The sequence below is a fragment of the Cotesia typhae genome, unplaced genomic scaffold (assembly GCF_013202065.1).
Source record: "Cotesia typhae breed Kobodo isofemale line unplaced genomic scaffold, CoteBio_Ctyphae contig_23, whole genome shotgun sequence".
Classification (NCBI taxonomy): domain Eukaryota; kingdom Metazoa; phylum Arthropoda; class Insecta; order Hymenoptera; family Braconidae; genus Cotesia; species Cotesia typhae.
The window spans coordinates 936001-948476 of record NW_027423729.1 but is presented as its reverse complement, the minus strand read 5'-3'; the positions used below and the strand labels follow the sequence as shown (position 1 = coordinate 948476).

The 12476-nt window shown below is 33.3% G+C and overlaps 2 protein-coding genes across 3 annotated transcripts in view; both read left to right on the top strand.

Moving 5' to 3' along the window:
• The first annotated feature begins 697 nt into the window (after window positions 1-697).
• Window positions 698-3794, top strand: LOC141524703 (polynucleotide 5'-hydroxyl-kinase NOL9). Its single transcript, XM_074238697.1, has 4 exons — window positions 698-963; window positions 1203-2663; window positions 2743-3175; window positions 3268-3794. The coding sequence occupies exons 1-4, from the start codon at window positions 796-798 to the stop codon at window positions 3516-3518; spliced, it is 2313 nt and encodes a 770-aa protein (XP_074094798.1). The 5' UTR covers window positions 698-795; the 3' UTR covers window positions 3519-3794.
• Window positions 3795-9008: 5214 nt separating this feature from the next.
• Window positions 9009-12476, top strand: part of Tdg (Thymine DNA glycosylase) — a 31618-nt gene continuing 28150 nt past the window's right edge. Inside the window, exons 1-2 of one of the 2 annotated variants that reach the window (XM_074238687.1) lie at window positions 9009-9933; window positions 10019-10566. In XM_074238687.1, coding sequence (XP_074094788.1) covers window positions 10265-10566 — 302 coding nt within the window. In that variant the 5' untranslated portion in view covers window positions 9009-9933; window positions 10019-10264. Of the gene's footprint in view, window positions 10567-12476 lie in introns of both variants that reach the window. The other variant, XM_074238686.1, reaches the window with a different exon arrangement.

The following is a 12476-nucleotide window of genomic DNA, read 5'->3' as shown; positions in this document are numbered from 1 at the left end:
GTAGAGGGACGACAGGTAACCAAACTGATAACCATTGTTGACTAATCTTTATTTTTTTTTTTCACTGTTAATTAAAAAAATATCAGTAATAATATTTTTTTCTGACGACTCTGAAAAATAATTAAAAAGTTTATAACTTCAGAGTTAATAATTTTTTTTTATTATTATTTTATAAGATTTAGAAGCTCTACCATCAGCTGTTGAGAATAACAAACCTTTAAAAATTATTTATGACACTTGAAAAATTTTTAGAATTCTATAACAACTAAATTGTTATAAAAAAAATTTAATAAACAAATTCCACATGTGAAAATTAATATAAATAACAATAATAGTGAAATTAGTAAAAAAAATTTCTAAAAATTGACAGCTGTCAATTAACAAGTGAAAATTTTTAGAAGCACATTTTTATTGTAATTGATTTGTTATTAAAATTTTTTAAATTGACAGCTGACGGCTAACTTCAGTATAATAATTACTTACATATTTGTAAATAATGTTTTTTAATTTTTTTTATTACTAAATTCTATTGTTTAAACGATTGTTGTTTTAATTTTTAAGAAAATCTGCTGTACCATCATAATTTCAAACCTCGAAAAAAATTTATTATCAACAGCTTCTGATGAAACATAGAGCGCCATCTTCCGTCGTGTCCAAAAAAATAAACTTTGTTTTTCTGATCTGGATAATAACAATAAGATAAACATTTACATTTTCAACACACACGTGGTGGTAATGAAAAATAAAATCTAAATAAATTAATTCTTATAAAATTTAAGTTATTAAATTACAACAATGAGTAAAATTAAATCAGCTACCAGTAATAAAGACAGTTTAAGTGATGAATCAATAAATGGGTGCATAACTGTTGATGATTCCAGTTCTGAGGATATACAAATAGTTTACAGTGATGAATCTCCCAGTGACTGTATCTCCATAAAAAATTTCGTCAATCATTTACAGGTAATTTTAAAATCTCATTTAATTTAAATTAATGTTTATGACACTGAAGTTGAAAATTTTTTTAGAATTTTATAGCAATTAAATTACTCTAAAAAATTTAATTAAAAAGTTTCACATGTAAAAATTAATAAAAATTACAAGTGAAAATTTATCACAATTTATTCATTAAAAAAATTTTTTAAATTAACAGCTGACGGCTAATTTCAGTATTATTAATTTTTTTAATTGTGTTTACTAAGGAGTCATGCGATGCTACGTCAAAAAAAGTGGTCAAGAACAAATTCAAAAGTCCAATAACCATAAAAACAAATTTAATGAAACCTCTGCCGAATATTTTACGTCATTCATGGTCTGCTGGATATAAAATTCCTCGTAGAAAAACTAAAGTTCCTCGTGAATTTGAGTTTAATAAATCAAATCTGAACGTAACGATTGGACCATCGATAATACCTGAATCAGTAATAAAAAAACGAGAAGCTAAAAGTGATAAGCAAAATCATGAATCATCTAGCGAATCGCAATATGAAGTAGATACATCAACAGATTCAGATGAATTGGATAACACAATAGATACAAATACATCAGTGCTAGATGAGTCAATACCAAATTTGGATGACTCAGTTTCATCCGACGACAAAACATCACTTCATTTTTATTGTCTGAGAAATAAAGTAATTTGTGCATTGAATGCTCATAAACATTTTTCATTCCACGGTAAATTAAAAATTAAAGTACTCTATGGCGCTGTTGAAATTTACGGATATACTTTAAATAAATCGAATACCATTACACCGGTAGAGATTTATTCACCCCGTAGTTCTAATTTACTGCGTATACAGAGTGCGTGTAGCTCTGAGTCCAGTGACTTGGATGATCTATCAGTTGTTTGGGACGCATTGAAAGAAGATAACATAGACTGTAATTCAGAAGCATTCACGACGTTCGTTGACAATATTCAACCTGGTTGGTCTGTTTTTACACTCCAAAATTTTGACAATAATTTGACTGACTTTATCGAAAGACATTTTTCTCATCGCCTGTTTCCTACATTCGAAAGTAGCACTAACAATTGCTGGACACAACTTCGTAGAGCTGAAATTATTTTACAGAGCTACATCTTCCCAACGAAGGCACGTAAACGTGTTATTAGTTTTAATAATACTAAAGAAACTGTTGAAACAGTTGTTAATGATTTTATATCCAGAAATTCATCACGAATAATTCTAGCTGGTGCCAAAAATCTTGGCAAATCAACGACAACTCGTTATCTAGTTAATAAATTATTACAAAAGACTGAGCAAGTTATAGTACTGGATTTTGATCCTGGACAGAGTGAGTTCACTCCAGCGGGATGTGTTTCTATGAGTATTGTTAAAAAGCCACTTCTAGGGCCTAATTTTACTCATCTAGAGAGACCCTTTTACCAATTTTACATTGGTGGAATTGATGTGACTCGTTGCTTGACTAATTACATCGAAGGAATTAAAAAAATAATTGAATGCTCAAACAATTACTTAGACAAATACGATAATTCAATACCGGTTATTGTAAATACTATGGGTTTTTGTAAAGATCTCGGCTGGGATATTATGTGTTATATTATTAAGAGTATTGAGCCGACAGATGTCATTCAGATTAACTCCAAGAAGACTAAATGTAATTATGATAATTTATTACAGCACCAAGTTGTTATTAATGAGGTAAGACTGATTAATGATTTTACCTTTAGCAAATTTTTTTAATAAAAAAAATTTTTTTTTTTTTTTTGTATTTTGACAGAAAAGTTCAGGATTAAGTTGGACCAGTGTTGATAATACTTCATTAAACGAATATAAACATTATCTGGTTTATTCAGATGCTGAGTTTCGAGGTAAAAGTGGCGAAACTTGGAACATTGAACCTCATCAATTAAGAGATATTGCTATGCTAGCTTATTTGAGTGATATAACGAAAGTTATAAATAATTCTAAATCGTATTTCACCTCAACAAGTGTACCAGCAACTATCAATGAGATAACGCCGTATCAAATTTCATTTTCGTCAGTCAAAATATCACTTGGATTTCCGGTTGTTTCTCACGTATTGTCTGTTATCAATGGTAATGTCGTCGCTTTATGTGGTACTGATTTTGATGATGACCAATGTGATACTGAGAAAGTATCATATCCAAAAGTACTTGTACGAGCACCTCTAGCTACATGTTATGGATTCGGTAAGTTAAAAAAAAATTTTGAACGCAATGTTCTTGACTAATTAAACTGTGTAGTATTAAAAATGTTTTTATAATAATTTTTATTTTAACAGGAATTGTTAGAGGAATAGACATGGAGCAAGAAAAAATATTTCTAAACACTCCATTGTCTGTTGCTGAGTTAAAGTATGTAAATTGCTTAATCGGAAGCATTCAAGTTCCTGTTGGCTTACGACAACTTAATAAATCTGGTTTGCCGTATACAAGTGGTGAGTGTAATTTACCAACTAGTCGAGATCCAAGAAGAGGATGCTTTCATATGAAAAACCTCAAAGATACGTCACTCTTATCCACCGATGATTAACTAATTTTTCATGTATATTGATAAAGAAATTACATAATTAAAAAAAAAATATTTTTTGTGCAATAAAATTAGTTGTACGGTTTATGTTCATTACAGTTCTGGTAAATACATCTATGAATAGAATATTAAATTGCTGATAACGTAACAATCTTCACAATATAAATCCTAGTGAATATACATCAAAGCAAAAGCATACGGTTAATTTGTCCATCATCACTATTATATGTACTACTATGCAGTTAGATCCATAACATTTTCCTCCGATAATATATATATATATATATATATATATATATATATATATATATATATATATATATATATTCACATTGTTACCTCTCATTAAGAGCGATTGGGAATATTGTTAGAGTATATTATTTTGATAATTATAATTTTATTATTATCATTATTATTTTTGATACTTTTATTTTTTTAATTTCTTATTTAAATTATATTTGATTAATCTAGAATAAAATTAACGATATCGGTACACTCAAAATATGCCTTCCGAGTTAAATATTTTTGATTGACATGTTCAATAAAATTTATCACCTCAGCTCAGTAATATTTTGTGATTTTACACGATTAACTATTCTTGTAGTCGTTAATAATAATTTATAATTAAAAATGTATAGCTCATTTAAAATTTACCTCTAAAAGAAACAAATCCATAGTCAAATATCGTAATAATAAATTGAAATCACATAAAACGATAGTATGAAATTGATTTAAATTACATTAGCACGTGATACAAAGAAAAATAATGTTGAATTGAGAACAGTTGAGCAGGGCGTCTCTAAAAATACGATAAACATACTAATGATACTTGACACTTGAACAAGTGCGACAAAAAAAGACAACTAGCTTAAAAAACGTGTCAGTAAATAAAAAGGGGATGAGAGATATGAGGAAAAAAAGTAATAAAAAGGGAACTGATGAATGAAAACGCGGATTCGCGTTTGTTGGGTTAACGGCATACACATAAAGGGGCGACAGTTTCAGTCGCTCTCGCTTACACTTGGCTCGGAAACATTCATTCATAAAGTTTGTTCCAACCTCGGGGCAATACCAAATATATAGAGTAAAGTGTGAGAGAGAAAGAGACCGAGTGGGAGAGTCAGTTGAGAGATTTGAGGGGGTTGAAAAGTACAAGGACAGAGAGAAGAGAGGGTTTATAGTTGGTGCAACTTTTAAAAAAAGGGGCTCTCTCTTTACTACTCTTGCTTTTTCCTTCACTTTTATATATCTATATATCTCTACCAGTAACTTTAAGTATGCAAGAATTCAACCCTGTGCGCTGTGTACTGAGTAGCAAGTAAAGTTTTGGCTCACTTGTTCGCGATACGATGAACTCGATAGCCCAACAACGACAGGTGTTGTCGCGCGCCGTTAAGAAAGAGAGTCACGATATAAAAATGTCAGGATAAAAAAAAACTTATTCACTCGTTTTTTTATTAAGAGCTACAACCAAAGAGACCGACAAAGCTTTTTGCAGGCTCATACAGCCTGTTGAAAGTCTTTGAGGTCTCGTTTACCACATGATTGTTTGATTTAAATCTACGGCAAAAAGAAAATATGGAGAAACACACAGCCAACAAATAAAAGTAACACGAAGAAATGCATAACAATAATGATGATGATGATGATGATTACGATGATGCTGATAATATAGGAGCAATAAAAAAAATTTTTTAAAAAAGTTTTTCTATTGAATAACTCGAGGCTTATATTGCTTTTAAAAGTTGACATTGTGATGTCAACAAAGATGAATAGATCAGGTTAATCAACCTTCTGATATTCCGAATAAATTGAGAGTTAAAGAACACACTTGGGACTGTGTGTAAAAAAAATGTAGCGCAAGCAGTCAGACGACAGGAAAGGTGGATAAGAGCAAGAGAAAAAGCCACTTGATAAAGGAAAGAAAGTATGTATGCATATAGATATATCTATATAATATAATATAATATAATATAAAGTGGAGAGGAAATAAAAAAAACTTCTCCTGTGAGGCAGGCCAAGGGAGTAGTAAAAGTATATGAATAGATATAATAGCGGGGTCAGTTCTCTTTTAATTTGTTTAGAATTGAATTTTATACTTTTAATTGAAAAGCGTCTGGTCTGGAGCGTGAAATGTCTTTTTTTTTTTTTTTTTTTTTTTTTCTATCTTTTCATTCATTCACTCATTCAACTACTCTCTTATGACATCATTAATTATTACTTGTGAAGAAAATTATGAGGTAAGAAGTTAATGGAGTTATTTATTATAAAAAAGAGGATTTAGGAAGTTAATATTTGATGTCTTAAGGTTTATTACTGATACAACATCGTGTTTCTGACGACAGGGTAGAGAGTTAGTTATATGTGTACAGCATTCAGAGAGTCACAGACCGGTACTAACAGTTAAGTGCGTTCGGCAAAAGAGCCTCTCACAGCAGGACCGGTTTTTAAAGTACAGGGTGGAAGCGGTGAAATCGTACAATCGGAAGTTGACCTCAAATTCACTCAGCGATTTCACCATCTGCACCCTGTATATGCACTTTAACACACTCATAAAGTAAAACGAAAAAAAAAAAAAAAAAAAACCCAAGTTGAAAAAAAAAAAAAATCTATGTCTACATCATCTAGAAACGCAAACAAAGAACTAAACCTACTTTCCCTTTGCGTAGTGCCTTCTTACTGCTTAAAACTTTGGGCTGATGAAGTAGAAGGATGTAGACGGACAGAGTAGATAGAGGAGGATCATGTTAGGATAAAAAGAAGTAAAGTCTTATCTGCGTTTGGACATTACACAGTAAGCCTAAATAAGGGAAAATATAACGTAACTAAACAGATAACCTTGTGTCTTGTTGTAGACTCTGGACCCTGGACTGCTGTTGGGGATTAGTGCAAGCGAGTTTTAGGATTTAGGCTCAGAAATTTAGTGGACGGCTTAAAAACAAGGGACCAAGGGAATAGTAAGAATTTAACAATGCATTACACAATAGAATAAACTTAAACTTGGTCATTCTGTAGGTTGTCTATTTGTACTGAGGGACAGGATTTATAAAGCGACAATCGAGAAGTATCTTTGAATCTTCTTTTCCTTTTTACCGTTTTTTTTTTCTTTTTTTTTTTTTTTTCAACGTACATCTCTTGGGAGGTGGACAAAGTATGCGTTATAACTGGGGCAGGACTTTTAGAAAAATGAAAAAAGATCTTTACGTTGATACAGATATAGATGTACGTGTATGTAATTGAAGGAAAAGCGCAAAAAGGAAAGAAAGAGTGGAGTGAAATGGGGAAAAACATCCCCAGGACACCATGAGAGACCGCATGAGAAGCTTCTAAAATGCTGTGTGCACAGATTTACGGTACACATACAAGTTAAAGGGAGATGGAGTATGTAATGTACAGATATAGGTAGACGTATGATAGAGGGACAGGCAAAGTCGTGGGAGGAATAGTGGAGGACAGAAGATTTTGAGAGAGAGAGAGACAGGGAACATCATGTCGATCGGAGTATCTGCGAGAGCTCGGTGCTTAGCTGCGCATGCGTGGGATCTTGTGAGTATTTTCAAACACCCGCCATCTTTATTCTTGATTTCCTCTCGCCCCTTTATCCTCCGCAAGTGTGCACATGCTATTTTTTTCTGGTTACGTTACGAGAGCAAAGAGACGGTTGATGGAGACGATTATCCCAAGCGTTTCTACATCAACCATCCAACTAACCAATTATACTCTGTATAGCCAAACGGAGGTTCTCCATTCTCTGTTGTGCTTGTGTTACTTTACTCTCTGCACTATTTCGCTTTGTCCATACTCGGTGATATAAGAAACCTTTTTATAGCAGCTGTCGGGTAAAGGTTCACTTACTTTGAGGTACAATGTACATCTAAATGTCGATGTCGAGGATCGAGGGTCGTCAATCTATTCTCGTATCGTGGATTTTGGAAAATACCAATTTCCAATTCAGGGGTCGTAATTGTAAAAGGGATAAACATTGAAGGAAGAATATAAATGTAGAGGCTGAGGTAAAAGTAAAGGCAAAGGTAAAGGTAAAGGTAAAGATTGCCGTGGTTACACGAGAGACAGGTAGTGTAGAATGACAAGAAGGGTTAGCCGTAGGGAAGATTCAAAAGAGAAAGAAAAAAAGTATGAAAAGAATGAAAAGGGGATGGATAGATGGATTGTGTGGGTGATACACGCAGCAGGCAGCAGAGAATGAAATGAAAGAGGAAGCTCTATCATGGCCCGTGGGACGTCTGCAGACACTCCACTCGCTTGCGAACATACAACACATAATAGATATAGCACATACACACGGCAAAGGCTTTTCTCGTATTCTATTGATTTTTCCAAAAGTTTAGCTGGTGGGAATTGTGGAGTTGACTATCGGTTGTGCGCACGGACATACCTCTGTCGGCCTTGGTGTGTTGGTAAAGATCGTGGTGTGCTGACGCTCTCAGTCTGTCTTGCTTTCAATACACAGGTATTATGTATCCATCTATATCTTCTTCTCTCTTTCCCTTGTATTTACACTCTCCTTTCGTCTCTTGTACGGCTGTCGCTTCATCCACATCCACCTCGTGGCTCTACTCTGGAGTTTCCTGCCCTCTGCCGCGCCAACTCACCCGGTCCAGCAATTGCGGACTACTCACCCCCTACGCCCCTTACCCAGCCCCCTCGCCCGGCCCGTCCTCTTATCCTGTGCACTCAACAATCTCGTGTACTCACGTACAGTACACGCGCAGACTAAAGACACAACAGTACTAACTTTTTCACGGAGCCCGATTACACTATTAAAAATAATTCTATACTTTTTTTAGGATCAAAAAAAAATTACTTACTTTTTTTATAATTTTTGTCATTAATCCGATTATTTTAATTCACATGTTCCACTGGGTCATCGACATTTATCAATTATCCAAACAAAAACCTGAAAAAAAAAAAAAAAAAAAAAAAAAAGAAGAAATTAAAAAACAATATTTAATGTATAATAATCAGAAATAAATAATTAATTATATAATGATTAAAAAATTTTTTTATTGTAAAAAATTGCACAAAAAAAAATAAAAATATATTCTTACGGCCCTGAATATGAATTCCCACCCACCGGCTGAACAGCAGGGTCACACACACGCGTATGAATTTCAAGGATGTGTGTGCGCGCGCGTGTTTCACTCACACACCGTTGCCTTCAGCAGCAGTTATGTAGCTCGGGACGTTAGTGTGGTAGTAGCACGCGCATCACCATCAATATCACGAGTCTACACACATACAATTTAAAATTCGCGGCGGCGCACGATCTATGTCTGTGTGCGTGAGCAAAATAACGAAAATTAACGATGATACCCGAGTAACGGGGCGGGCAATCGAGGCGGATTTTCACGTTACAACCCGACTCTACGCGAGTTAGTACGAAGTTTTACGAATAAGGATGACGATTAAACCCGAGAGTCCCGAGCTAATCCGAAGTTAAGTCGAGGCACAGCCAAAAGCAGTGCGGCCGAATCTAGTGCCGTGGCTGGGTTACACAGTTTTATACCTCCGCTGATTTTTCGTACCGTGCGTGGTTTGTGCGTGCATTTAATTTGTCTATTACAAATTTTTAAATTTTGTTTCTAAAACCAGAACCAGTGGATTTACGTGTGATATTTATTTTAAAGCAACAGTGGAACGCATCGCCCTCCAGGATTTAACGTCAATCACTACTTCAGATCTAATGTAATTTTATTTAAATTTTAGCGGTTACTAGTGGAGTTGAATATATATAAATATATAAAAATAAAATTATATATTTCTATATATATTTTTTCTTCTACTACGGTAGATTGAAAAACGAGAACGAAAAACACCGCGACGGCCATGGCTCGCCGTCGCGAGGACACCGACGATGGTGATTAAACAAAACGTCGACGGGTGCGGCATATTAAACCGATAGGATAAACTTTTAAATAATAATAATAATAATAATAGTAAATAATTTATTTAGCAATTCATAATAATTCAAAACTGTAAGCTTATCTCTGGCAGTTGCTGGAAAACATGAAGCTGATTTTAAAAACTCTTTGAAGAATCCAATGTGGAATCGCTGGTGATATGTGGTTGTGAAATAAAGCAAGAGTTTGTATTTAAAGTAGTCTAGCAACTTGTAGAAAAAAAAAAAAAATAATAAAGTCGGATAGGCACAGGCTTTATTACAATATTATATATTTATATATACATCTATATACTTGTGTGGTTGTTTTAAAAGCAGCGGTGTGTTTTTAAGGACGTGTGATACATTGCCTGGCGGACTAGTTGTGTTATTGGTCTTGGTCAAAAAGCGATAGCAAACCGGATACACTTAAAAACGTGTAACTGGCTAGCTGGTGTAGGCCAACAAGCTAAAGAGCCGGGAGGCTTTCATTTTATATTGTTTGAAGACAGTGAGAAGGTTTGTTAGTTTTTTTTTTTTTGGCACATAAGTTGTTGTTGCTGTTGTTGTTATTATTTATAATAGTTGTGGACTGTTTGTCAAGTTGGCGTACAACAGAGCCAAGAAAGTTTTCGAGACATTAAGCAAGCAGTCCATTCTCCTACAAGGGGAACCTTACCCGCTGGAGGATGAACAAGCTACGAGAATTAACACAACGCTCATAGTTGCTGTGTTATTCTCGTTCAACCTTTCGGAATATTTTTTCTGCCTTTGTTTCTTACCATCTCCTGGGTAGGAGGTGGCTTGTCAAGTTTCACGGGTACGCTCAAGAACCTCGTCCTCTGTAAAAATGCAAGTGGCAACGCTGTTTCGCGAGAGTGCTACTCTGCTGGGTGCTTCTAATCTGGACCCTCCGCAGCAACATCATCAGGCTCATCAACAGCAACAGCAACAGCAGCAGCAACAACAACAACAACAACAACAACAACAACAACAACCACCACAACAACAGCAGCAGCAGCAACAACAACAGCAGCAGCAACAACAGCACCAACACCAGCAACAGCAGCAGCAACTTCAACACCACCAGCAAATTCAACAACAGAACTCGGATATCCATCTCGGCCATCATATGCAGCATTATCATAAAATGTAAGTTAAATACAATTATTTCTTATTTTTTAATCCTACTAAACTAATACAATTTAAATTTATTTTTCCTTAATTTAAATTAGAAATTGAGTAAAACTAAGTACAAATATATGTAAAAAGACTTGTTTAGCAATATTGCCAAAGTAATCGCGAAACTTTGATTTTGTAACGCAAGAATAAGTTTAACTTGGAGTAGATTTAAAAGAGTGGTTGCTATGGATAAAAAAAATAAAAAGAAAAGATTGAACGTGAAACACGACTTACTTCTCACGACCGCGTGACTCACCGCAGTCTTATGATGTAACACGTTCGTTTGGTCGGTTGTTAAGAAGAATAAGAAGAAGAAGAAGAAGAAGTATAGTAGAAGTCGATCCAGAGATTTAAACGTGAATATAGAAATATTTGAAAAACGCTGTTCTTGAATTTAGGGAGTTTTCTTTTTTCAATTACAACTTCATTCTACGGGCCTTTAATTTTTTTAACATTCAATGGTTCATTTAGTACGCAATAAATATGTACTTTAACGGACATACTTTATTATGCATGTACTGGTGTTATGTATACTAGTAGGTACTCGCGATAATTGTTATTTATAATTTAAAGCCGACAACTGTTTTGGAAAATTTTACCGGGAAATTGTGTTGACGTTTAATTGGCACAGGATGAACGAGCCACGTGTTGATTATCTGCTGGTCTAACTGTCTCCAATATGTCTATATATATGAATATCTATATCTATATCTACACCTATCTATATGTATTGAGTATGCACGTGGATCGTAACACGGCAATTATATATCCACCAACGACCAGTAATGGATTTGCATTATGAGAGTAATAAAATCATTGTCGTTTAATGAGTCGTAATATCGTATACTCAATATATAAGTATATACATTATGTAAAATAGTTATCAACTTTATTACTCAATAATTTACCATTAAAATTTATTTATTTTCCTTTTTTTTATTTATTTATTTATTTTTTATTTTTTTTTTTTTTTAAATGTACATGCATAATTTAATTCTCGGTGTGATTGTATTGCATTATCCTTGAACTTGAATTGAGGATAATGTATGGAGACATAAATAATAATAAAAGGAAAAAGAATGGTATCATAGAAAAAAAGTGTGTAGAAAGAAAAATGATTGGCGAGACCGAATGGCCGCATTTTTCTCGTAACTTACATTGTTTGTTTTTTTTTTATTTTTTTTTATTTTTATTTATTTATTTATTATTTTTTTTTTTTTTTTTGTATATTATTGACTCGGTTTGCGTTTTTACACTCGCCAAACGTTATTCGACGGATTGGCTGGTTACAATACAATGAGCGAAGAAAAAAAAGGATAAAAAAGTATAACAATTGTCAGACAGCGACGATACCGTCGTCCTCTCCCAGTATATATATATATCTAGTAGGAATAAAAAGAAAAAATGAATGTGCGCGTATCCATTCTCCGATAAAGTTCTTTCACCTTCTTTTCTCCTCTTTTTCTTTCTCTCCTACAATATTCCAGAAGGTCAAAGTCGTTCGGTGCTTGTTGTATATATTTTTTATGTGCATACATATATACATCGTTAACTTTTTTACGTATAGGAAAATAGTTTAAAAATTTTTATGACTGAATATATGTCTTGTTTTTTTTTCTTTACCAACAATTTTTACATAAAAATAAAATAGGTCAGCTGCAACAGTTTTTATCAAATCTGTTTGCTGATTCATTTTTTTGTTTTGTTTTATTTTATTTTATTTTATTTCATTTTATATACTTGGAATATTATACAAATAAATGTATATACTTATACATTTATCATCTAAGATAATGACGAGAGCAATTATAATAATGTGATGTTTAAGTTGGAAATGTAAAATGGATAGATGTAGCATAAGCATTTGCACTCATCATCCC